The sequence below is a fragment of the Narcine bancroftii genome, chromosome 9, assembly GCF_036971445.1.
Source record: "Narcine bancroftii isolate sNarBan1 chromosome 9, sNarBan1.hap1, whole genome shotgun sequence".
NCBI lineage: Eukaryota > Metazoa > Chordata > Chondrichthyes > Torpediniformes > Narcinidae > Narcine > Narcine bancroftii.
The window spans coordinates 110,525,056-110,549,890 of NC_091477.1; the positions used below are offsets into that span (position 1 = coordinate 110,525,056).

Consider the following 24,835-nt stretch of genomic DNA (forward strand, 5'->3'; position numbering starts at 1 on the left):
AAGGCTTTATCTGTAAACTTGGGGAAGGTTGGGTTTAATTATGTACAGTTTTATTGATTATTTGTCTTTCGTCTGGGTCCGTGGAGGGGGTGGAACCTGATGCAGCGACGGTAAAATGTTTTCAAAAAATGAGATTGAAAATAAAGTAAAATGTTTTAAGGTTTATATATTCATGCAAGTGAAATTTGTTCATTGTAAGGAAAGTATTATTGTCTTTAAACTGTTTATTCTTAATGCAGGTGTATTAGTTAGGTATTGTAAGAGTGAGTCTCAAGCAACCGGAAAATGTACTTGACCGGCATCTACAAATCCCCATAGGTGCCAGATACCAGGGGGACTTACTGTATATACATTTTTTCCAGAACAATCACACTCTGTCTATTATAAAAATATTAATCCCCAACCCAACCTTGTTATATGATTATTATAACATTTGTTCTTAATAATATACCCAGCACTTTAACAATACATTTCTGCACAAATCAGTTCAAAAAAAATTGACCTTGTGACTTGTTTCTGGTCATAAAAGAACCAGGTGGGAGTTGGAGAGATCCCAATTTTGTTGCTGTTTAATAAGCGCAGGATAATGACAAGTTGTGTAAATTAATGGCTCAGGTTTCTTCTCTTGCAACTATTATGGTGAATACCAACAACTGTGCCTTCATTTTATATAAAGTGAGATCATGCTTCACTGTAGACTAGCTGAGTTTGCACATTGCTGAACAGATCTTGGTAGACTGCTGCCTTTTATTTGTGGCTCTTTCATTTGATCTCTATGTCAAACTATGGCTGTTTCCTATATTTGCAAACTAGTTGTGACAATTTGTCTAGGACGCCAACCAAGTACCAGTGCCATGACTTGATAGGAAAGCTAATTTGGGAAATGATTTGAGCAGCCAATGCAGAATTTGTGGAAAAATGGTGGCAAATTTAGTCCTACATTCTGACTCGTGTGCAAGATGTCCAGAATTTACGGAGAGAAAGAAATAAATCTCATGAATTGCGAATCATTGCAAACCTTGACTTTTCCTCACATCCATCAGCTTGCAAATCCTGTCTCCATCCGTTTCAAGAAGTTGCCATATTTGTGCAGAAACTTTGAACTAAACTCTGTGAGGCATTCTGCTTAATAGTATTGTACACAGAGCCTTCTTCATGGTGGTGCTTGTTCTTACAATCCGATTCACCCTGTGGCCTAGAAATGGAACAACTAAATGTATATTGTCTAATTCCTATCTAAAAGGATTTTGGTATTTTTCTCCTTCAGTTTCTCTTTCCTTTTGTTCTACATATAATTTTACTCCAATTCATCCTGTGCTCTTTTCTTTTTCACTTCAATCTTATTGGTATTTGGTGCGTTGACCATTACTCCATTCATCACCTTTTGTACCCCCATTATTATCAACATGAAGCAAATGGCAAAAAAAAATTAAGAGCTAAAGGTAAGGAAGAAAATATAATTTCTGGAATTTTATGGAAAAATTACTTGTAAACCAGGTTTTGCAGGGCTGCAGATGAAGCAGCATAAATAATTTAACACTATCAACAGATTCTTGTATCTCTTTGTCCCTCATTATTCAATCATTCTCTTTGCATGGAAAATATTCATTGAATTGGACAGGATGTGTATTAGCACATTCCAAATACGATGTCTGATGACACTGCCATCGGTAAAGTGTTGTTGCTTATACAACTAATTTCTAGCTGCAAGAAAGGGTCATGACAGAGGGGAAGATCCACAAGATCTCTCTGCTGGTTGCTTTACTTTTCCTGGTAATCTTTTTAATTTTTTTTTTTTCACACTATGAACCATATTGACCAAAATACACACAAACATTTCCCTCTTGAATGTACACAGTGTCATTTTCTCCCCTTTCCCCCCTCCCTTCCCTCCCTCCTTCCTTCCCACCCCCCTCCCCACCCACTAAACGTTCAACATATACAATACATTAAACCCATGAAACAATGTCATCACACAATGAAAATAAACAAGAAAATTGTGTCATCTACTTTTACCCACTGGGTCAGTTCATTTCGTCTTCTTCTCCTTCTGTCATTTTAGGGGGTGGAGGTCCGCGGTAGGTCCTCTCTGTTGTGTTCCATGTACTGTTCTCAAATTTGTTCAAATACTGTGATGTTATTTCTTAAATTATATGTTATCTTTTTCCAATGGAATACATTTATTCATTTTTATGTACCATTGCTGTACTCTCAGGCTATCTTCTGATTTCCAGGTTGACATTATACATTTTTTCGCTACAGCTAAGGCTATCATAATAAATCTTTTTTGTGCTTCATCCAAATCGAGGCCAAGTTCTTTACTTCTTATATTACTTAGAAGAAAGATCTCTGGATTTTTTGGTATGTTATTTTTTGTGAGTTTATTTAATACCTGATTTGAGAGTGAAATCACCTACGGCTCCTAGAATGCTTCCACCAACGTTGTCTCCGCTCCATCCTCAACATTCATTGGAGCAACTTCATCACCAACATCGAAGTACTCGAGATGGCAGAGGCCGACAGCATCGAATCCACGCTGCTGAAGATCCAACTATGCTGGGTAGGTCACATCTCCAGAATGGAGTACCATCGCCTTCCCAAGATCATGTTATATGGCGAGCTCTCCACTGGCCACTGAGACAGAGATGCACCAAAGAAGAGGTACAAGGATTGCCTAAAGAAATCTCTTGGTGCCTGCCCCATTGACCACCGCCAGTGGGCCGATATCGCCTCAAACCGTGCATCTTGGTGCCTCACAGATCAGCGGGCAGCAACCTCCTTTGAAGAAGACCGCAGAGCCCACCTCACTGACAAAAGACAAAGGAAGAAAAACCCAACACCCAACCCCAACCAACCAATTTTCCCTTGCAACCGCTGCAACCGTGTCTGCCTGTCCCGCATCTGACTTGTCAGCCACAAACGAGCCTGCAGCTGACGTGGACGTTACCCCTCCATAAATCTTCGTCCGCGAAGCCAAGCCAAAGAAAAAGAAAGAAGAAAGAGAAAAGAAAAGAATACCTGATTTAGATCTTCCCAAAACTTTTCCAGTTTCTCACATGCCCAGATTGCATGTACTGTTGTCCCAGTTTCCTTCTTACAGCGAAAACATCTATCTGATACTGTTGGGTCCCATTTATTTAACTTTTGGGGTGTGGTGTATAGCCTGTGTAACCAATTATATTGTATCATGCGTAACCTTGTGTTTATTGTATTTCTCATAGTTCCGGAGTATAGCTTTTCCCATGTTTCATTACTTATCTTTGTTTAGATCTTGTTCCCACTTTTGTTTGGGTTTACAGTTTGTTTCCTCGTTCTCTTTCTCTTGCAGTTTGATGTACATGTTTGTTATAAATCTTTTAATTATCATTGTGTCTGTAATCAGATATTCAAAATTGCTTCCTTCTGGTAACCTCAGCCTGCTTCCCAATTTGTCCTTCAAGTAGGTTTTCAGTTGGTGGTATGCAAACATTGTACCGTGAGTTATACCATATTTGTACTTCATTTGTTCAAAAGATAATAAATTATTTCCCAAAAAAACCAATTTTCTATTCTTTTGATCCCTTTTCTCTCCCATTCTCTAAAGGAAAGGTTATCTATTATGAAAGGGATTTTGCGTCAATATTAATTTTGGTAGTTGGTAATTTGTTTTTTTCCTTTCTACGTGAATCTTCTTCCAAATGTTGAGCAGATGGTGCAGTATTGGTGAATTCCTATGTTGCACCAGCTTTTCATCCCAGTTATGTAGTATATGTTCAGGTACCTTCTCCCCTATTTTATCTAGCTCTAATCTGGTCCAATCTGGTTTTTCCTTTGTTTGATAAAAATGTGATAGGTATCTTAATTGTGCTGCTCTATAATAATTCTTAAAGTTTGGTAGCTGTAAGTCCCCTTGTTTGTACCATTCTGTTAATTTATCTAGCGCTATCCTCTGTGTCCGGCCTTTCCATAAGAATTTCCTTATTATTTTCTTTAACTCATTGAAGAATTTCTCTGTTGAGTGAATTGGTAATGATTGAAATAGGTATTGTATCCTTGGGAAGATATTCATTTTAATGCAATTTACCCTTCCTATCAGTGTTAGTGGTAAATCTTTCCAATGTTCTAAATCATCTTGTAATTTCTTCATTAATGGCTGATAATTTAATTTGTATAGATGGCCTAGATTATTATCTAGTTGAATACCTAGCTATCAGATTGCTTGTGTTTGCCATTTAAATGGTGATTCTTTCTTAAACTTTGTGAAATCCGCATTATTCATTTGCTTCGCTTCTCTTTTATTTGCGTTGATCTTGTACCCTGATACTTCTCCATATTCCTTCAATTTCTTATGTAATTCTTTTATTGATAATTCTGGTTCTGTTAAGTATACTATGATGTCATCTGCAAATAGACTGATTTTATATTCCTTCTCTTTTATTTTTATCCCTCTTATTTTATTTTCTGTTCTTATCAGTTCTGCCAAGGGTTCTATAGCTAACGCAAAAAGTGAGGGAGATAGTGGACATCCCTGCCTTGTTAACCTGCTTAATTTAATTGGTTTGAAATATATCCATTTACTGTCACCTTCGCCAGTGGTCCCTTATATAATGCTTTAATCCAATTAATATATTTCTTTGGTAGGTTGAACCTCTTTAGTACTTTGAATAAATAATTCCATTCTACTCTGTCAAAGGCTTTCTCTGCGTATTACTCTGTCAAAGGCTTTCTCTGCGTCTAAGGCAACCGCCACTGTTGGCGTCTTGTTTCCTTGTACTGCATGGATTAAGTTAATGAACACAGATATTGTCCGTTGTTCATCTTTCTTAATAAATCCAGTTTGATCAAGTTTTACTATTTTTGGTACACAGTCGGCCAATCTGTTTGCTAGTAGTTTAACTATTATCTTATAATCTGAGTTGAGTAGAGATATGGGTTTATACGATGCTGGTGTTAGTGGATCTTTCCCCGTCTTTGGTATTACTGTAATTATTGCTGTTTTGCATGAATCTGGCATGCTTTGTGTTTCTTCAATCTGGTTCATTACTTCCAGGAGAGGAGGAATTAATAAGTCTTTAAATGTTTTAGAGAATTCTATTGGGAGTCCGTCCTCTCCTGGCGTTTTATTGTTCCGTAGTTTTTTTTAATATATCCTGTATTTCCTCTATTTCAAATGATCTTTTCCTGGTAATCTTGACTGCAGGAGATTACACTTTGGGATCTGTCAGAGCAAATTGCACAAAGCAGGTTTAAACACTGGCGAAACAAAGGGTTCCTACCTTCCAGCAACTTGTCTTGTTCCAGTTTGCCTTGAAATAGCTATTAATCAACATTAACAGCAAAGCAGTTACTTAATTATGCATTCATAATTTAAAATGAACTGTGGAGCTCATTTTGATTGAATTGGTTTAAGAGTCTGCCAGCAAAGTGAAGGGGCCAATTTTTTTTTTTTGCAAGCGTAAATATGGGGTGAACTCCACTCTCCCATGAAGTGAACTAAATGCTTAGACTATGAAACTGACTTTTCATTTTTTACTCATTGTTTTGCATGCATCTTTTGATGGCTTGATGCAGTACAGAAAGAAATACAGTGAAACCCCGTTATAATGCAATCGTTGGGGTCCATAAAATCTCAACGTGAAAAAGCAGGGTAGCGCTAAATCGGGGTTTCTCTGTATTTCCCTGTTTAATTTGCATACCTACATCATTTCCATTTCTCCTTTATTTGGAACATCTCAGTTATTCTGTATACATTTTAAATCAATCCAGCAGCCTGACGTCCAAGTCCAATGATGTTATATCCAAATTTGTGTTAAATCAGGGTGCTTAAAATTGGGGTTTCACTGTATAGGCATGAAACATGGAAGTCTGCAGATACTGTGATCGTAAAAAAAAAAACCTATGAACTTAGCAGGTCTTCCAGCATCCTGTATAAAGATATATTGCCAAGGTTTTGGGCCTGAGCCCTTTTTCAAGGAATAAAAAGAATGAGCCAGAAGCAAGAAATCTCAGAATTCAGACAATGCTGGCTGGGGATTCCAGACCAACAAAAGGTGTTAATTGGCTATTGATAAGGGGAGAGGTGAGAATTTATCATGTTTGTGCAAAAGGAGTAAGGGAAGAAAGAGACAGAGCTGGGGGAAGAAGCGGTAGGGGGGGGGGGGGGGTGCGGTTAATGAAAGCAAGAGAGATCAATATTAATGCTATCTGGTTGGAAAGTGCCCAGTCAGAAATGAGGTATTGTTCCTCCAATTTGCAGGTGGTCTGAGTTTGGCAGTGCATGAGACCATGGACAAATATATCAGCAAGGGAATGGGATGGGGAATTGAAAAGGGTGGCCACTGGGAGATTCACATTTTTGCGGAGGACAGAGCCGGGGTTCTCAACAAAGCAATCTCTCAGTTTGCGTCCAGTCTCTCCGATGTAGAGGAGACTACAACAGGAGCACCAGATGTAGCCTGCAGATTCACAAGTGAAATGTAGCTTCACTTGGAAGGACTGTTTGGGGCCCCAAATGGTGGTGAGGGAGGAGGTGTGGGTGCAAGTGGGGCATCTCCTGTGGTCACAGCGGACGATTGGTGGGGAGGGAGGAGTGGGCAAGGGATTCAGGGAAGGAGCAGTCCCCACAGAAGGCGGAGAGGGGAGAAGAAAGGAATATGTGTTTAGTGGTGGGATCACGTAGTGGGAGGCGGAAATGATGGAGGAGGATGTGCCTTATTTACACTTTTTTTATTCAGACCTAGCAGCCGATAGCAAATTTTATCTTAGAAGACTGGCCTTACTGCACTGAGATTTTGCAGGTATCGGAACAAGGAAAAAAATACAGCATACTGGCATATTTCAATAATAGTTCCAATGGACCACCCTCATTATATAAGCAAGTGACCTATCCACCACCTGTCAATTATTGTCTAGGTAGTACATGCATGAAAAAAAACTGATTTGTGAACTAAAACAAGCTCTTACAGTAGCTTTACATTTTAATTTTCACAACAGTGGTGGAAATTAGGTAGTGTTTCTTCTTGCCTCTTTCTCTAGAGTGCTCTACTTAAGTTAGACTTCACTAAAGGAGTGAGAGCTTGTAAGATGTAGCCTTGAAACACCCTCTTGCTTTGAAAATGAACACGCCACAAAAACAAGCTACTCGTCTGGTGTGCATCTCAGCCATGCAAATCTGATAATTTGATGATTCATTGTCGTTTTGTGCTGTCTTAACATTGCTGTGTTTTCAATACATTTTAATTTGCTTTTGTTTCCCTCTCTTTTTCATTTTTCTCCTTTTTTTTACACAGTTGGAAAGTGTTTTCAGGGTAGAAGCACATCACTCAGCCCAACGGGTGCACTCTGATATTTACATGCTGCCATATGTCCCATCCACCCCCTTCAACCCCATCAACAAATCCTTTTATTTCCTCAGACAACCTGTTGACTTCACGCCAACTAGATTCTTGGAATATTCACAGCATATGAACTGAAGTTTAAAAAAAATATATTTTATTTAAAAATTTTCCATACTTGTAAATAATAAACTTTTAAATAAATATTGATTAAATTTAAAATTACAATGATTACATGCTGGTTTTACCTAACCCTTGCCCTCCCCTCCCTCCCTCCTTATTATCCCCCACTTAGAAATTATACAAAATAAATGTATATAAAAAAATAAATGTGATATAGAAAATATAGAAAAGAGAGAAAAATAATTTCCTGGATTGCACAAAGGGTCAGTTTGCATAGAACTGCCTGAAGTTGTAACGTAATTAGCACTTACATAAAGACCTCAGATTTCCTTACTAAGAAGAACCAGGAATGTTTGGATGATGATGACTGTGACGTCCAGGAGCTAATTAAAAACAAAGATCAATCATTCATGGATTGGAACTTCCATCTGGGGAAAAAAATAACTCCACACACACCTGATGGCTGAGGTTCAGTAGAAAACCTAACCTAAATGATGCCATAATCTTGTCCTTAAGGAAGGTGAATAGGAATGACCATAAGAAATTGCCTTTATTTGGTTTTAAATTTGATGGACAGAAGAGATTTGCTGTCTGAGAAATCATTTGTGCTGGCAATAAAAAGGTCCATGGTGAGATTCTGGAAAATGTAACCCACTTTCCTATTTCCATGTATACTCCCTTAGAGAAGGCAGACATCGATGATGAAATTCATTACCACTTCCAATGTGCTAACACAGCTTTTGACATCTGAGGATAAAACAGGTCAAAATTTAAGACCTCAAAACTCAGTCTACTCCAAAACCGTAATCCCCTTCTATAAGCTTTAGAGATATTGGATTCCTGCTGCATGTACCTTTAACATTCTGGAGAGTTAACATGAATCCTGTTTTTGTGACAGCTGCAAATCTATTGGCATGAACATTGTTCCATTTTCGGAGTCCTCTCCAAGAGCAATTTCCCCCATTAAGGCTCTGATTACATTAGGACAGCTCCAATATTCAGGCTGTGTCAATTAGATGCTTGACACCAACAACTCCTGGACCCAGTATTGTACTCGAAATTTTGCACTCCCATAATCTATTTCCATGAGAACAATGTTCTCAGAACCTCAAAAATGTTATTTTCATTGACTCTCAAATTATCTCCATGGCCAACAAAATGGACATGGAACATTTGTACTTGCACCAGGAACTCTGAGTCTTCTCACCAGGAGTAAGCAATAATCCAGTGAAACCAAGAAGGTGAACACAGCATTTCCAACCTGCTCAGGCACTGGTCCTACCAAATACTGCCTGCTGCACTTGTGTCAGAGTCTACAGATCCCACGTTGATCTCGTCACTCATCTCAGAGCCAACAGAACTGGAGGGAAGTAATTCATCTTCAACTCAAGTAAAATCCTTAAAAATATTTTTTTCTATTTAAGACAAAATTTTGTACCAATTTATTTTTTGTTTGTGGTTTCATTACGTGTGGCTGTTAATTTAGTTGAAAGATGGAGATTGAGGTAATGACAGCATAGTCAAAATCCACATTTACAGGGAAATGCTTTTTGCCTACTTCATCCATTTTTATCCTGATGCCCACAACTTGTATCTGTGAAAAGCAGAAGGAAGAAAAAACGTGAAGAGACTGCTGTGAACTTGAATGCTATGTTGTGCCTTTCTTGGGCAGGTTGAGTACCCCATATCTGAAGTTCCAAAAACCGAACTTTTTTATGTACCAACATGATATCTCAAGTGGAAAAAAACTCAATACCTGACTTGTCCATGTGGGGCTCTAATGCTCTGTTGATGCCAGTTTGATTACAATAACAGTGGAAAATAAAACAAAATCTTTGGTTCTGGCTGGGAAGATGCCAAACAGAGCTGGATCTGTCTTCAGCATCAGCTGCAGCCGGAATTGGTGATGGCAACTCCATTCTCAACATTGGGTGCTGTGCCGTCCGCATATAAACAGTCGCCTCGGGCTTCTGGGCAAGAGCGGGGACCTTGGGCTTCTGGGCAGGAGCAGGAGCAGGGACTGGCGGCAGCAGTGGGGAGGTGCCTGGACCAGCGGCAGCAATGGGGAGGTGCCTGGACCAGCGGCGGCGGTGGGGAGGTGCCTGGACGAGCGGCGGCAGTGGGGAGGTGCCTGGACGAGCGGCGGCAGTGGGGAGGTGTCTGGACCAGCGGTGGCGGTGGGGAGGTGCCTGGACCAGCGGCAAAAGACAAACACCGTTAATGAGGCAGATGACACTGGAGGAAATGTTTGAAAAAGCCATCGAAGATCATTTTTAGTGTTTGATGCAGCATTTATCTTCTTTTGTAAGCAGAGATCGTTTATTTTTGTTAAGTATTAACTATTATTTCATGTGAATTTTCCACTTGTGGCATCATGTCGGCACTCAAAAAGCCTGCCGTTTTTCGTTGGTGTTGTTTAACCACTGATACAGGTTTTCTGCTGATGCTCCTGTGCTGCTTAGTTCCATTGTTCCAAAATCCAAAAAAAAACAAAAACCGAAAAACATCTGATCAGAAGTATTTTGGGTACGGCATATTGTATTAAGTAGCAACAAAATTATTGGTGTCTCTACCGACTGCCCTAAATTGATCCTCCCTCAAACACAGTGTTCGTGAGATTTCTTTGAAGTAACAGAGCAGATACATTGTTGTTACAAGTGTCTGTCATACAGAACTATTTGTGCCAAGTGCATACAGTTGAAGAGAGCATATGTTAAGAATTTGTTATAGTTAGTCACCAGCCCAGAATGTGCCTATGTAGTTTTTAAATTTTGTTTTTACAAGTTAGTCCCCTTCAGCAACTTTGAGTTCTCAATTCATTCAGGATTACTGTATTCGGGATCCCATTGGCCATTCATTCCACTGCACATTCTGTGATGAACAAATGGGGAGAAAAAAAAACTGCTGCTGACAGCCTGAGTTTCTTCCTGATGCTTTTATGAATGCATTTCTTAAACAATAATTAAATCTGCTTTCTTGTGCTGAAGGCTTTGTTGACACTGTGCATTGTCTCCGATTCCAACCAGATCTCCTAAACTTCTCTCTTCACTGCCATCTGTTGGCAAAATTAAGACTTGCCCAATGCCAGATCTTGATGTACTTGTTTTATGGGCCTGTCTGAGAGTGTTACTAGATCATAATCCAGGAAACTTCACAAATGGTCTGAGCTGTTTTTATATCACAAACTTTTAATTAACTCTAGAGTACCAATAGTACAGATTTTATACTCTAATCCTTACGGTCAATGATACCTGGAAAATAAATAATGAATTTTGTGAGAGAATTGGATGTTTGTTCTAGCCCTGCATTTCAGTTTGTTACCTCCATGAATGTGTTTAATGCACAAGTCACACATTACAGGTACTGCTGTGAAATATGTTTTCTGGATTGTTTCTGTGCCAGGTCAGGACATGTGATCAAAGGCTGGATTTTATGAGAGTGAAATAACACTGTATTGCAATGCACAGATAATTTCAGACACACTACTGTATAGTGAGACACAGTTAATCTTATACCAAAGGATTCTCGGAAGAGTGTGATCAGAGCATAAAATGCAATATCTATACGAGCGCCTTGAATTTAAATGCCTCATTATGTGGTTTTAAGGGATGAGTTGACTAAGTTAGATGGGAAATTCATTAAAGGATGTAACTCTGCCTGGGCAATATTGAGCACATAAATAAATTCTGAATAACAGATATCTATATTCCTTTTGGAATAAAATCTCCACAGTAAGATGTAAGAAATTGCCAAGGAATTTTCAGAAGGTGAAATAAAACATGAGAGCAAATTTGCAAAATTCAAAAACAATTTTGTCTTAGAAAGCCATTAACAAAAATAAATATGGATCTATTCGAGACAGGAATAGGAGAAGCATATAAAGGTAGGAGGACAAATTATAGAGCCATTAAGCAGTGATGTTGCATGGAACCAATGATGTAAGGCAAGTGAGGAAAGAGTGTTTTTTTTCCACGAAGGAGACTATAAGATAACAAATCCTCTCAATTTGGTGGGTTGTATTCTATTATGTTAAAATTAATGGCCTCAGAGATTGAAGATGTATTAATTTCAATTGAAAGAATAGTAGACACAGGACTTGTTGTGTAGTTGGAACTCAGAAGTGCATTTGGAATGCTGCAATCTGCAAGAATGGCTCATGATCTGGAAAATTGGATTCATCTGGATAACTATTCTTGAGATGGTGAAAAATGTGATGGAACAACATTTTGTTCACTAATAGTTACTGATTTTGTTGGTTCTGAATGATTTTTCTAATTCTGTTTCTAAAGCAAGAGAGGTGAGGTTTTTTTTGCATTTGGAGTGATTTGGATATCCTTGTAAACATTTCATAATGTCAATGTGCAAGCAATTAGGAAGGCACATCATCTGTTGACAAAATTACAAGAAGGATAGAGTTTTAAAGTATGGAAGTCTTACTACTATTATGCAGTTGAACAGGAGTGTTTGCAAATGCTGTGGTTGTCGTGCAAAATGCTACAGCATTTCTCCAGCACTTTTGTGTATTGGACTACTATTATGTGGGTTTGGTGAGACAGTAAAGGTTGGTATTCTCACCAAAGAAGGGCCATGTTTGACTTAATGATGCTATGAGACAGTTGCCCTTGCAGGAGAGATGAATAGAGTGAGCCAATCATTCCTCGAGCAAAAGCAATCTACTAAAGGAACTCAACTGGTTGAGCATCATCAGTGCTAGTGGGGGAATTGCCAATGTTTCAGGTCAGAACCCTTCATTAAAGCAGTCTCTTGTGTTTTTTCTCTTTCTAAACATAAGAATGAGAGAAAATTTCATGATGATGCTGTAGAGTTAGAATTTCCTTCATGGAAGTTGGCCCAGCTCACCTGTGCTAGCTAAGTTACCTATTTGAGCTAGTTCCATTTGCCTGCATGAGGCCCATATCCCTCTGAACTTTCCCCTTCCATGGGCCTGTCTAAATGTCTTTGAAACATTTTAATTGAACCCATCTCTATCACTTCCTTTGGCAGCTTGTTCTACACAACAGCCAACCCTCTATGAAAATGTTGTCCAATGGTTCCCTTTCAAATTTTCCCCATCTAACCACAAATCTACAGTGAAGAGAGTATGGCTTGAGTGGTGGGGATACTTGAGGATAAAGGCTGATTTCCTAAGACAACACCTCTTGTAGATGTCCTTGATGGAGTGAAAACTGGTGCCTGTGATGTTGCAGGCTGAGTTAACAACTCTCTGGAGTTTTTTTTTGTCCTGAGAGTTGATGTCTCTTACCAGAGTGATGCAACCAGCAGAATGCTCTCCATGGTATACCTGGAAAAGTTTATGAGAGTCTTCAGTGACATACCAAGTCTCCTCAAACACCTCACAAAGTATAGGTGCTGGCGAGCCTTTTTCATGTTTGCATCGACATGGAGACTCCAGGACAGGTCCTTGAAGATGTTGAAACGCAGGAATTTGAAGATCTTGTCCCTCTCCACTACTGACCCCTTGATGAGGACTGGTTCATGTTCTCCTGACTTTCTCCTGAAGTCTACAATCAGCCTGTGGTCCACCTTTCCACCCTGCAGTCATCTGTGCTCCAGAGAACAAAGCACCAGCGCCAGTCTCTCCATTCACTCCTTATTCCTGATAACTCAAGCCCCCCAGTTCTGTAACATCCTCATAAATCTTTTATGCCCTCTTTCCAGTTTAATAAGATCTTTCCTGTAGCTGGGGAATCAAACTACACACAAGAGTGGGCCCAACATTCTTTCCTGTAAACAGACCAATGTTTACAGGCCTTCAATCTGGAAAAACATCTCTCCCACCCACCCCCCACCATTGCCTCCTTCTGGTTCCTACTACCCAAGCCAATTTTGTAACAAATTGGCCACCTCACCCTAGATGCTATCTGTCTCGCCTTCTGGAACAGCCTACCATGTGGGACCTTGTCAAGGACCTTGCCGAAGTCCAGGTCGACAATGCCAATGTTCTTGTCAATCCTCTTGGTTACCTCTTCAAAAAAAATTTATTAGATTTATGAGAAATGATTTCTCAGGCATAAGCTATGCTGACTTTCTGTATTCAGTTTATCCTCTCCAGCCTTCCACTGATGATGGCTCACCTGTCTGTAGTTCCCAGACATTTTCTTACAGCCCTTCTTAAATAAAGTGACGGCATTAAACACCCTTATTCTTCTGGCATCTTTTTCTACATCCCTTTCAATCGAGAGATTCACTTGATCCCAGTTCCCTATACTTTACACATACTTCTTCCTTTTCCTTCATTGTTAACTTCAATATACCTCAAGGTTCCTTATTCCTTTCAAGTTTGCCCTTCACTCTGATGGGAACCTGTTGGCTCAAATCTTCATTATCTTGTTGTTAAAAGCCTCCAACTTTTAACGCCACTTTATCTGCAAAAAAAAACTTTTAAATCAACTTTTGCAAGTTCCTGCCTAATGTCACCAGAATCAGCCTTATGCCAATTTAATACTTGAACTTGTGGACCAGTTGTATATTTTTCCATAAATTGTGTACTTTAAAATTCATGTAATTATCACCCCTGTTCCCTTCATGGAAACAAGGTGCTTTTTCTGCTGCTACTCATTATCTTGAGGGGTATGACATGTACCGGTAATGACTTGTGCGCCAAAGATCAGGAAAAATACACCGAAATGCTGGAGGAACTCAGCAGGTTTTGCAGCATCCATTGGAGGTAAAGATATATTACTGAAATTTCAGGCATGAAGCCTTCCTCAAGGTTCCTTGACCTTACCTTGAGGAAGGGCTGAAGTCCAAAATGTTGGTAATATATCTTTATCTTCAATGGATGCTGCAAGACCCGGCCGAGCTCCTCCAGCATTTCTGTGTGTTTTTACTACAATCACAGCGTCTGCAGACTTTCTTGTTTCACTCCAAAGATCAGGATCTAGTTTGGTGGAAATGCAACCATATTTTGTTTTGTAACTATAGTTTAGACTTCAGGATAGCAGTCTATAGAAGTGTATTAAGATAAGTAGAGTTGGATTGTACTTTATTTGGAGGTGCTGCAATGATTAATTTGAGATTATTCATGGCACCTTTAGAGTGGTACTGTAAGCAGTGTTCAGATGACATACACTTTCTGTTTCAGGAAGTATTGTAGAGAAAAGGATACAAGGTTTTGAGTAAGGATTAAGAAATATTGGGTCTTGAAAAGAACCATATTCTTGGAATAATGTTTTAAATTTCAAATGCTGGTGTTCAGTATGGTTTGGATGGTAACATGATTTTTTTTTTCTTCTGTGTTTGAGACTCAACGTTATATATACACACATGGTTTGAAATTCAGCTCATCATATTTTTTCTAATTAAAAATCAAAAATTGAATTTTCCTGTATTGCTGCAAAAGGAATATTTTTAATGTAGCTAACAATAACCTTTTTGTCTTGGCAGAAAGGGATATATTCCCATTAATTAAGAAGCTAGAAACATCTGGATCGAATCACTGCCCTCACAAAACACAGGGCCTCCACTGGAGACCCAGCATTGCATACTCTAAGTCACTCGCAATGCCTCAGGAATTCCATCTCCATTCGGATGAAATCCAGATTATTCTAACCTAAGAATGTGTAATGGTATAGATGTGTTAACTCTTCCGTCACAGGTTAACTTTGCCACAGTTCTTGCATAACCTGGAAACGCGTTAACATTGTTCTCGTGCCTCATCTTATTTTTGGAGAAAGTACGTTGAAGTATTTAGCAGAAGCTGGAAAGCATTAAATTGCAGGCCTGTGCACGTTATTTTTGTGAAGTTTTCCCTAAATAAACAACTTTTTTTGGGAGCAATGGAAAGAAATAAGGGTTTCCCCATTTGGATGGAGGAAAGTCAAAGGAAGTGAGCTTCTATCGCTGTCTCATGACTGATTGTGGTTTACAGGAGAATACAGAAAACTAGTCATCTGTTTACTCACTCAGTACAAATCTTAGCTAGTGGGGAAAAAGGAAATATTTACAAAAATCTTTCATATGATTAATATACTTTCTATTTGGCTTTCATGTTGGTTTACAAAAAATGTTATCTCAAGATTTTGTTAATGCAAATTACTGTATGATGAAGGAGCTGATTTAATTTACATTTAGCTCTGATTAATGAAAAGCCCATGCTTAATAGTTTCTACCTTCAGTGTGCTGATTAACTGAGGGTTTTGGTGGGGGATTGTTGAAAAACTGATCTTTTGGTGATTCATTTGATCTGGACTTTTTTATTCTGTTTATTTTAATGAACATTCTTGAAAGCAGAGACAATTGTTCTTTGTGTACCTTCAACAGGAGTAAGTTAACAAATTTTGTATTATTACATTTTGTGTATTAGTACATGTCAATAAAAGGAATCTTGAACTAAATCCATGGTAGATGAATGCCAGCCTGGTGTTTTCTCACTCCATCCAAAAACTGGTCTCAGCAAAAGGGAGAGATCTGAGGCTGAATTTATCAAATTAAATGTCTGGCCTAATTTTTTTTTTTACCCAGAGTAGGTGTTCAATGAAAGCACAGATACAGACGTCCATATTTTCTTAATGTTGTTATGCCTTTCTCCTGGTCTATTGTGGTAATTTATGTTTTGTTATTGGTGTACCTTGTGAGCCTGTTTGGCTGCAGCAAGTAAGAATTTTGGTTCTTGTGTATATGACAATAAACTCACATTGACATTCTCCATAAGAGGTGCCCAAATTTTAACAATATCATTAATTTGTTTGCTGCAGGCTGTTCTCATTTATTGTAAATATTGGAGGCATTTGAAGCTGCAGTCAGATTGATTTGTGTAAAGAAAAGAAGACATTGTCAAACTTCAAGAAGGGCCTAATAAAACACAGACTAGTCATCTCTCATTTGTTGCTTCATGGCCTGTGAAACCAAGAAGGCATGTGTTTTTTTTTCTGGTTGTCGAGATGTGATGTGCCACTGGTATTTTGCACGACCGAATCATGGGTCCTCTACCGGCATCACCTACGGCTCCTAGAACGCTTCCACCAGCGTTGTCTCCGCTCCATCCTCAACATTCATTGGAGCGACTTCATCCCTAACATCGAAGTACTCGAGATGGCAGAGGCCGACAGCATCGAGTCCACGCTGCTGAAGATCCAGGTGCGCTGGGTGGGTCACGTCTCCAGAATGGAGGACCATCGCCTTCCCAAGATCGTGTTATATGGCGAGCTCTCCACTGGCCACCGTGACAGAGGTGCACCAAAGAAGAGGTACAAGGACTGCCTAAAGAAATCTCTTGGTGCCTGCCACATTGACCACCGCCAGTGGGCTGATATCGCCTCAAACCGTGCATCTTGACGCCTCACAGTTCGGCGGGCAGCAACCTCCTTTGAAGAAGACCGCAGAGCCCACCTCACTGACAAAAGACAAAGGAGGAAAAACCCAACACCCAACCCCAACCAACCAATTTTCCCCTGCAACCGCTGCAACAGTGTCTGCCACATCGGACTTGTCAGCCACAATCGAGCCTGCAGCTGACGTGGACATTTACTCCCTCCATAAATCTTCGTCCGCGAAGCCAAGCCAAAGAAGAATTGTTGTTTTACAATTTATATAATGACTTGGATGCACCAGCAAGAATATCGTTGCTAAATTTGCTCATAATACATAGATGGGTGAGAAAGTAAGATGTGACATTTGCATCTGGTCTACAGGTCTGAAAGTCAATGGTCTAGTCAGAGAGAGGGTACAGAGACCTAGGACACAGAGTTTGAGGATGAATTTGATTGGGGCTATACTGTAAAAGGTGGAGTGGTATTCAATAAATAAGAGTCTGACATGGGTGTCCTTGTAACCCAGGTGTCCCAGGACAGCGTGCAGGGCCAAACCGATGCATGGGCTCGTTATGACAGTAGGTGAATGATGGTGGATCCGGGCTGTTTAAGAGGCTGGAGTTAACGTGGACGGCCATCCTTTTGCGGCACTTCATGTTGATGGATGTCTGAGCCATTGGCACATTTTTCATGTTTTTCTTTGGCACTCAGTCAGTGAGGTAAGTTGGGAGGAACGAATGGACAGGCTAGGTTATGACAAAAGTGAGAGGATACTTGATTGAAGTTCCTGAAGGGCAAGGATGTTTTCTCTTGTAGAGGAAGGTAGATTTTGGGGTCGCTATTTAAAAATAAATATTCATCCAGTTAAGACCGAAGGTTTTCTCAAAAAAGATAATGGGGCTTTGGAATTCTCTTCCTCCAAGGATATAAGAAGAGGAGGAAAGGCTCTCCCACACTCCCCCCCCCCACCTCTGTTTGCTGATGAGCACTCCCTCCCTTTTCAGCCTATTACCTCCTGCCTTTGGGACTGTGCTCCTCCCCTATCTTCTCCCCCGCACCCCCCCCCCCACCATTTTGTTTGGATGCCTGCCGACATTTTGACCAAACCTTTATGAAGGGCTCAAGCCCAAAATGTCAGTTATGTAACTTTATTTTTGCTTTAAAATTTGACCTGCTGAGTTCTCTACAGCTTTGTGTTTTTATTTCAACCACGGTGTCTGCAGACTTGTGTGTTTTACTTCTATACATGTCTTATAATCCTCTTATTCAGTGTGAAGGCTAGAGCAACTCTGATTGATCTAATACAGTCACTTGCAGGTGTGGAATTGGAGTTACTAAATTGGTATCTTTGCGAATTTTTTTTTCTTTTTTTTTTGGCAGGTTGCATGCTTCGCTGATTTTTGTTTGTGGTTGTCAGTAGAGCAGTTATGTAAATAGTACCACAGTCAATGAATTCCCATTCAGCAGATTCATATTATGATGAATCATGATTATATCCGCTGGCTTTCTTTACAATATACTTCTCAAATATGTATTTTATTTTAGGGGAGAGAGAAGAGGATTTGCTGTGGTCTTGACTTCTGGACTGTAATGTTGAAATTAATTCTGTTTTGACTGATGTGGTTTGGATAATATGGTATGATGTGATATTCTGGTCATTGGAAACTTTGGACAATGTTTTGCACAGTATTACATTATGCTCAACATTTAATAAGTATCCGTTAAGTTGGACAATTTATGATTTATGTAATGTTTGAAGAATTTTAACATCAGCATTATGGTTTCCATTGAGGTTAGTTATTGATTTTTTTTCAAAGGAAAAGTGGTTGATCTGGCTCGCATACAGCAGGCTCCCAAATAATGTTTGGAGCTCCCGAGATTATGGAAAGTGTTATAGGTGCATGTCTCTTTCATTGTTGTCAGACAAAACTTCCAGGCCAACAAAGAATCAACTTTCTCAGTTACCAATGGAAAAATAATGAAAAGCAAGAGTGGAAGGAATGTGTCTTCAGAAATGTAATTGATGGAAATACAGTATTGATCTCCATCTTAAATACTTGAGTTGGCTTTCTGTGTGTGTATTAATGCGTTTCCTTTATAATGCTCATAATTAATGCAAATGCAGAATTAGAATTTATGACATACTACAAACCAAAGGATAATTGTAGGTATGCATGATACGTGTTGATGAAACCTAGAATACAAATGTAATGTCTTTAAGTTGCAGTCATTTTCTCAGAATTGAAGAACTTGCAAACATCTTAAGCCTTTTTGCAGAGTGCATGCTCAATTGTGGCCTTAAAACCATCATAGGTGGTCATTGTTAGCCGATGCACTTCCCTTCTGATGCTGAAAACCCATATTATGGCAAAGATGACAGGATTAGTTGATAGCCAAGCTGAGCCATTAGCTCAAGAACTAGCAGTATCTCCAGCCAAGATATTCCAGTTCCGTTGTAACTTTTGGCATTATGGAAATTGAGGTCCTGTTGACAAAAACAGGGAAGAGCCATTTGGCTAATTGCCTCTGTTATTCCTATCAATCATTAACAAAGTACTGCAAAACATCATCACCAATGCTATCAATCAGGACATAGTTATCAGTACTCTGTCAAAGCATGATTTGAAGGTTTCTGGACCACTCAGCTCTAAAATTCATGACAGGATGAGGTGAATGAATACCTATGACAGCAAGTAAAACTGAGGTCAGAGGACAACAAGGGAGAAACCTTATAGAAAAGGAAGATAATTTTGGTTCAAAATCAAAAAATAACCATCTGCTGGAGAAACACTGTGGTTGATCAGCATCAGTTAGAGGAGGAAATAGAATTGTCGAAGTTTCTTTCATCAACAGAAGGGAGATGGACAGTTGAAGGAGAAGAGGATGAGGTGTGAGAAAGAGGAAGGTTGGAGATTGGAGAACAAGGAAGAGATGAAGTATAACAGCTTGATGGGAATGATGAGGGGTGGAGTTGGGAGACAGTGACGGATGATTAGTAGGTACTGGACAGAGAGAGAAGAGAAAAATACAGTTGGTTGGAGCAAGATGAGCCAGGGAGCATGGGAATCTGTTGAGTAAAGAAGATGGTAATGTGAACCCTCAGGAACAATGAAACCAGGCGAGGAAAACATTTACAGAATGAAGTAAGTGTGCCTCAGATACCAGATACATTCTCTTGTCTCTCCAGATAATTTTAATTGTTGGGCCGCATTGGTGCCTCAAGGCAGAAATCCTCAGAGCAGTCCTGGACAATCCATCCTAAGCTGCCTCTCCCTGCTAAGATCGGATGATCTGCAATATTTTGGTGCATTTATCCCTGGCAAAAAGCATTTGCACTGTGGAATGACAAGTAATGACCAATGGAGAGAGAGCCCACTCTGTCGATCCTTGGCATTTTCTGGCAAAATCACCTGATTTTTCATTACTGTTAACATTCTAGGGATTACCATTAACCAGAAGGTTGAAAGGACCAGGTACACACTTACTGTGGCTGGAAGACCAAGACAAATGGCTTGATTATTGACTCATTCCTTGATTATCTGAAGCCTGTACAAGACGTTAAGGAGTATCATGAAATACCCATCACCTGTACGAATGAATGAAGCTTTATTTGCCATCGTACAAGCCAAGATAATTTCAGCAAAAGTAACCCATCCTGTAACTTTTACGTCACCAGTATTTTGTCCACAATTCTTTAAATAAAATCAGATTGGATCATGTGCACATGATCTTTAATTTCATCGTTCTGTACTGGTTGGAGAAACAAATGAAGCGAACCTTGTACTCACTCTTTACTAGAACTTGATCTTTTAGCCACAAGCTTCAGAATACATTGTGAACTGGCGTTGCTTGATATATTATTAAATTGTCACATGCAGCTAATTATATTTCTATTTCAAAATGTCATAGACATAGTATTTGGGCACATCCTTGTGGTACTTATTTGTATGGTAAGGAAAAATAAGAGTTTTGTTTATTTTTCTAATAATTGAAATCATATTCTCATCAGTATTGTGATAGATGTTCGTTGTATATTTACATGTTTTGATAATGCACATCAGTTATTTACCACTTAAATATTTGCAAATACCTAAAATCATTTTTGATGCACCCAAGGCTTATTATTTTTCGGGTGCCTTAGCGTGGGCGATCATGCCTCTCCATCCATCACGATCTCTGACCCTCCGAATTCTAGTTGTTGTCTCCCCTGTTCTCCTTCAGTGAAGTCTCCATCTTTGAGCTGATACAAACACTTTAAAACAGATCTTATTTGAAATACTGGAGCTCTGCTAATGCAAGACATATCGAGGCCTCACAGATTTTGCAAGAGGTTTGAAGAGTGCTCAAGAGACTTCACTAATAGATTGATGTTTACAAAAGGCAACAGATGAAAGAGTTTGTCGGAGTCACTTTTCTGTCTGGAGCTGTTATAAGAGGGTCATGTGGTTTTGCAAGCAGAGAGAGTCAAACAGGCTTTTCTCTCTGTGTGTGAGAGAGGGACACACAGATCATTTCCACAGTGTTACAGACAGCAGCTGGGACTGGAACATGAGAAGCTGGCAAGCTTATGGACAGCCCATTTGGAAGACAGCGTGGTCAAAGCTCTTGTGGTTCATGCAAGAGGAAAGGACTGGCTGTCTTGTGTTTCACTTGGAATAAGAGAAGAAAAAAGGAACTCTGTGGTGACCTGAAAGAAAGAGGTTATCATCTGGAGAACCCCGAGGGGGCTAGTTTCGTCAGCAAGACACTGGAGTGGCTGATTAAAAAGGAATCCATTGTGGATGTCCTGGAACAACAAGTCTCTCTCTGAAAACCAACAAGAATCTTCCTGAGCAGTAACCATTTACCTTTCAAGCACCAAAGCCTGGTGAACTTTATAAATGTTCAATTCTGTGCACAGTATAAGAATTGCTTGCAACCAATGAACTTGGAGAAGTGAGATTGGACTGTGAACCAATTAACTTTTCTGAACTTGCACACACATTACACATGTTCACTTAGAATTAGAAAGGGGTTAAGTAAGTTAAAGGTTGATTCTATTTTCATGTTTAAAGATAATTAAAAACTACTTTTGTTTAAGTAACCATTTGTCTTGGTCAATATCTATTGCTGCTGGGCTTATAGGTCCTCTGGGCTTGTAACAATGATTATACAAGGGAAAAATATTGAAGTGGTTTCCCATTGCCTTCTTCAGTTGCAGTGTCCATACTGGACTGAAGCAGATTCATCTGCCCAACGTTTTTAGTTTTACAACTATAAATTCCAAGGCAAGTCACTACTTATTATTGGAATATAGCATGAGTGACCAAACCTGCTTCACGTTTGAGCCACATGCGATAAATTTCAGATGTTTGAGGGCTGCAAGACATGAAAAAATATTACACGCTCATTTTTACTCTTGCATGTACATTTTGATACAGACATTTTATAAATATTAAGAAATACATGTATGTAATTATATTTATTCATATATGTAGTTTTAAACTGCTAATTTGATTAGTTTCAATAATCAAAAAGTACGAGTACATATATTTTCAAAATCCTAATTGCAGGCCACACCCACTAACACTACCAGTGTGAGCACAAGCCCGTGCGATTCCTGTCTCAGCTAACCCATTTCCGCAAGCTGCATATCATATGTCAAAGAGCCGCGGGTGGCCTGCGAACCACAGTTTGACCACCCTTGGAATATACTATGGTGAAGGTGCATTTAAATATAACATTGAGATGTGCCTTGATTTTTGATGACATGCAGCAAAAATCTGGCAACACAAGGAAAGGTACAATTATTTTTTAGTCATGGAATGTGGAATGAACTGACAGCTGATTTTGGAGTTGGAGATAGGCACCAGGTATTATTCCCTGAAGGACATTAGTGAACCAGGTTGGTGTTTATGATTTATGATCACCATCCTGAAATGAATCTTTGTTTATTTAATGACATATTCAATTCCTCAGCCATGGTGGTCTGATTTAAAGGAGTGCGCCTGACTCAATGGTCCATGTACAATAAAATAAAACCCCCAGGATCTGTCACCTATGGGGATTGGTAGATGCCGGTTAAGTGAATTTTCTGGTTGCTTGAGATTGTGTACTGCATGATTGACAAGCTAACAGCAGGGGGAGTGCCAGTTTTAAACTTGTGTGTTTTTAACCTATTTATTTTCCACAATATTTTTGCCAGTTGCTTGAATTCTGGATAATGGGGATAGTGATCAGCAACTTATCCACAATGGCATGATTCCCTGGTAAGATGGGACAAAAGGAATCCAATGGGTCTGAAGTTGTGGCAATGATACCTGAGGTTTGCAAAGAGTTCATTTTAAGTGGTGTTGCATGGAAAACCTGTGGTTTCAAACTTTGATGCTTGAGAATCTGGGATAAATTACATAGACTGGAAGTTTGCACGTGTAACAGATTTCCACTGCACGTGCTGGAGCAGGAATAGGTCCAAGAAAATTATTACCTGCAATTGCTCATCCTTCATTTTGTCACCTACCATCCAGGTAGTTAAATTAGTGGAAGAGAACCTTTGAGTCAGCAGTGATAAAAGCGTCAAATAACTGCCTTTAGTGCTGTTTTTTTTTTGTTATAAGTATCCTTTGGATAAAATTCATACTTTAATTCCATTTATTGGCTCCCATTTGATTTTAAACCAATGAAGTCTCACAAGCAACTTCACGTTCTCATTCCCTTGTGTGTTTTCCCCCATCAGGTGGAGCAGAGAGTTCACCTTCTTTCTTTCTATAGGAGATTGACCTTTTGTTCATCTGATAACGTTCCCCTCACATGCTGTATTGGATGTCCCTTCCACAGATCTCTAAGTTGAAGGACTATCTGCTTCACAACAGCTTAGAGTGAAAATTTTGTACTTTTGTATGGGAAAGTTGGGCAGTGGGATAAGTGCATCTTAAATTTAAAGGGTTTTCTTTAATCAATTTTCTCATTTCTGAATGCCAGTTTTCATGTGTCTCTTGTCTAATGAGGAACTATGCACATGTATTATACATGTTTTGGACTCTCAACATGTTATTGACTTTAAAAATAACTCTTTAGTTCTTCAAGCATATTGAATAATGGTTTTGGCTGCTCTTCAGCCAGTTACTAATGATGGAAGCTGGTACAAGTCATAATTAACCCAAGTGACTTGACTTAGAAGCCTTCAAGCAAGAATACCGTGATTCAAATTGATATCAATTATAATCTCAGTCCAATTCATCTTGTGCTTTCAGAGGTCCGTGACAATGGCAGGAGACCCTATGGCTTTGTTGATCCAGAACAGTTGAATGAAGAAGAAATAAGACAGCGAAGAATAAACCGATTTTCCAGATGATTATCAACACTCGTATTATGCTATTACCTTTTATTATGTCTTTACTCCATGCATATTGTTACTGTTTACACAGTTCATACAGTTTTCATATAAAACGTTTGGGTTTTGCAATCAAGGATACCGGTATATTTTATTGTTATAAACTCTTTTTTTTTTAAACAACACATAACCTAACTTAAACTTTTATAATTTCATCCAAGTTGAAGCCAGTGTCCTAACTAACTGACTCTCAGTAAATCAAGGGTAGAAAGGGTGAAAAACATTTTGTGGCGACATGTGGTTGACGTGGTCTATTTAGATTTCAGTAAGACTTTCGATAAGGTTCCGCATGAAAGGTTAGTGAGGAAGGTTCAGGGATTAATATAGAGATAGTCAGATGGGTTCAACGGTGGCTAGAAGATGGGCACCAAAGAATCATGGTGGACAACTGTCTGTCAGGATGGAGGCCAGTGACGATAGGTGTGCCTCAGGAATCGTTGTTGGGTTCTTTGTTGTTCGTCATTTACATTCATGATTTGGATGACGGGGTGGTAAATTGGGTGAGTAAGTATGCAGATGATACTAAAATAGGGGGAGTTGTGGATAGTATGGGGGGTTTTTGTGGACTGGAGAAGGATTTGGACTGCTTGGAAGAGTGGGCTGAAAGGTGGCAGATGGAGTTTAATGTAGATAAGTGTGAGGTGCTTCACTTTGGGAAGAATAACCAAAATAGGATGTATGCAGTGAAGGGGAGGGCATTGAGGAATGCAGAGGAACAGAGGGATCTTGGAATAACGGTTCATCGTTTCTTGAAG

At 39.3% G+C, this 24,835-nt stretch overlaps 1 protein-coding gene across 4 annotated transcripts in view; it reads left to right on the forward strand.

Moving 5' to 3' along the window:
* rhbdd1 (rhomboid domain containing 1) overlaps window positions 1–24,156 on the forward strand; it is a 57,642-nt gene extending 33,486 nt beyond the window's left edge. For 3 of the 4 annotated variants that reach the window (XM_069897293.1, XM_069897290.1, XM_069897289.1), the window contains exon 7: window positions 14,844–15,793. In XM_069897293.1, coding sequence (XP_069753394.1) covers window positions 14,844–15,013 — 170 coding nt within the window. In that variant the 3' untranslated portion in view covers window positions 15,014–15,793. Of the gene's footprint in view, window positions 1–14,843; window positions 15,794–23,940 lie in introns of those variants that run through there. The other variant, XM_069897291.1, reaches the window with a different exon arrangement.
* Window positions 24,157–24,835: the final 679 nt, after the last annotated feature.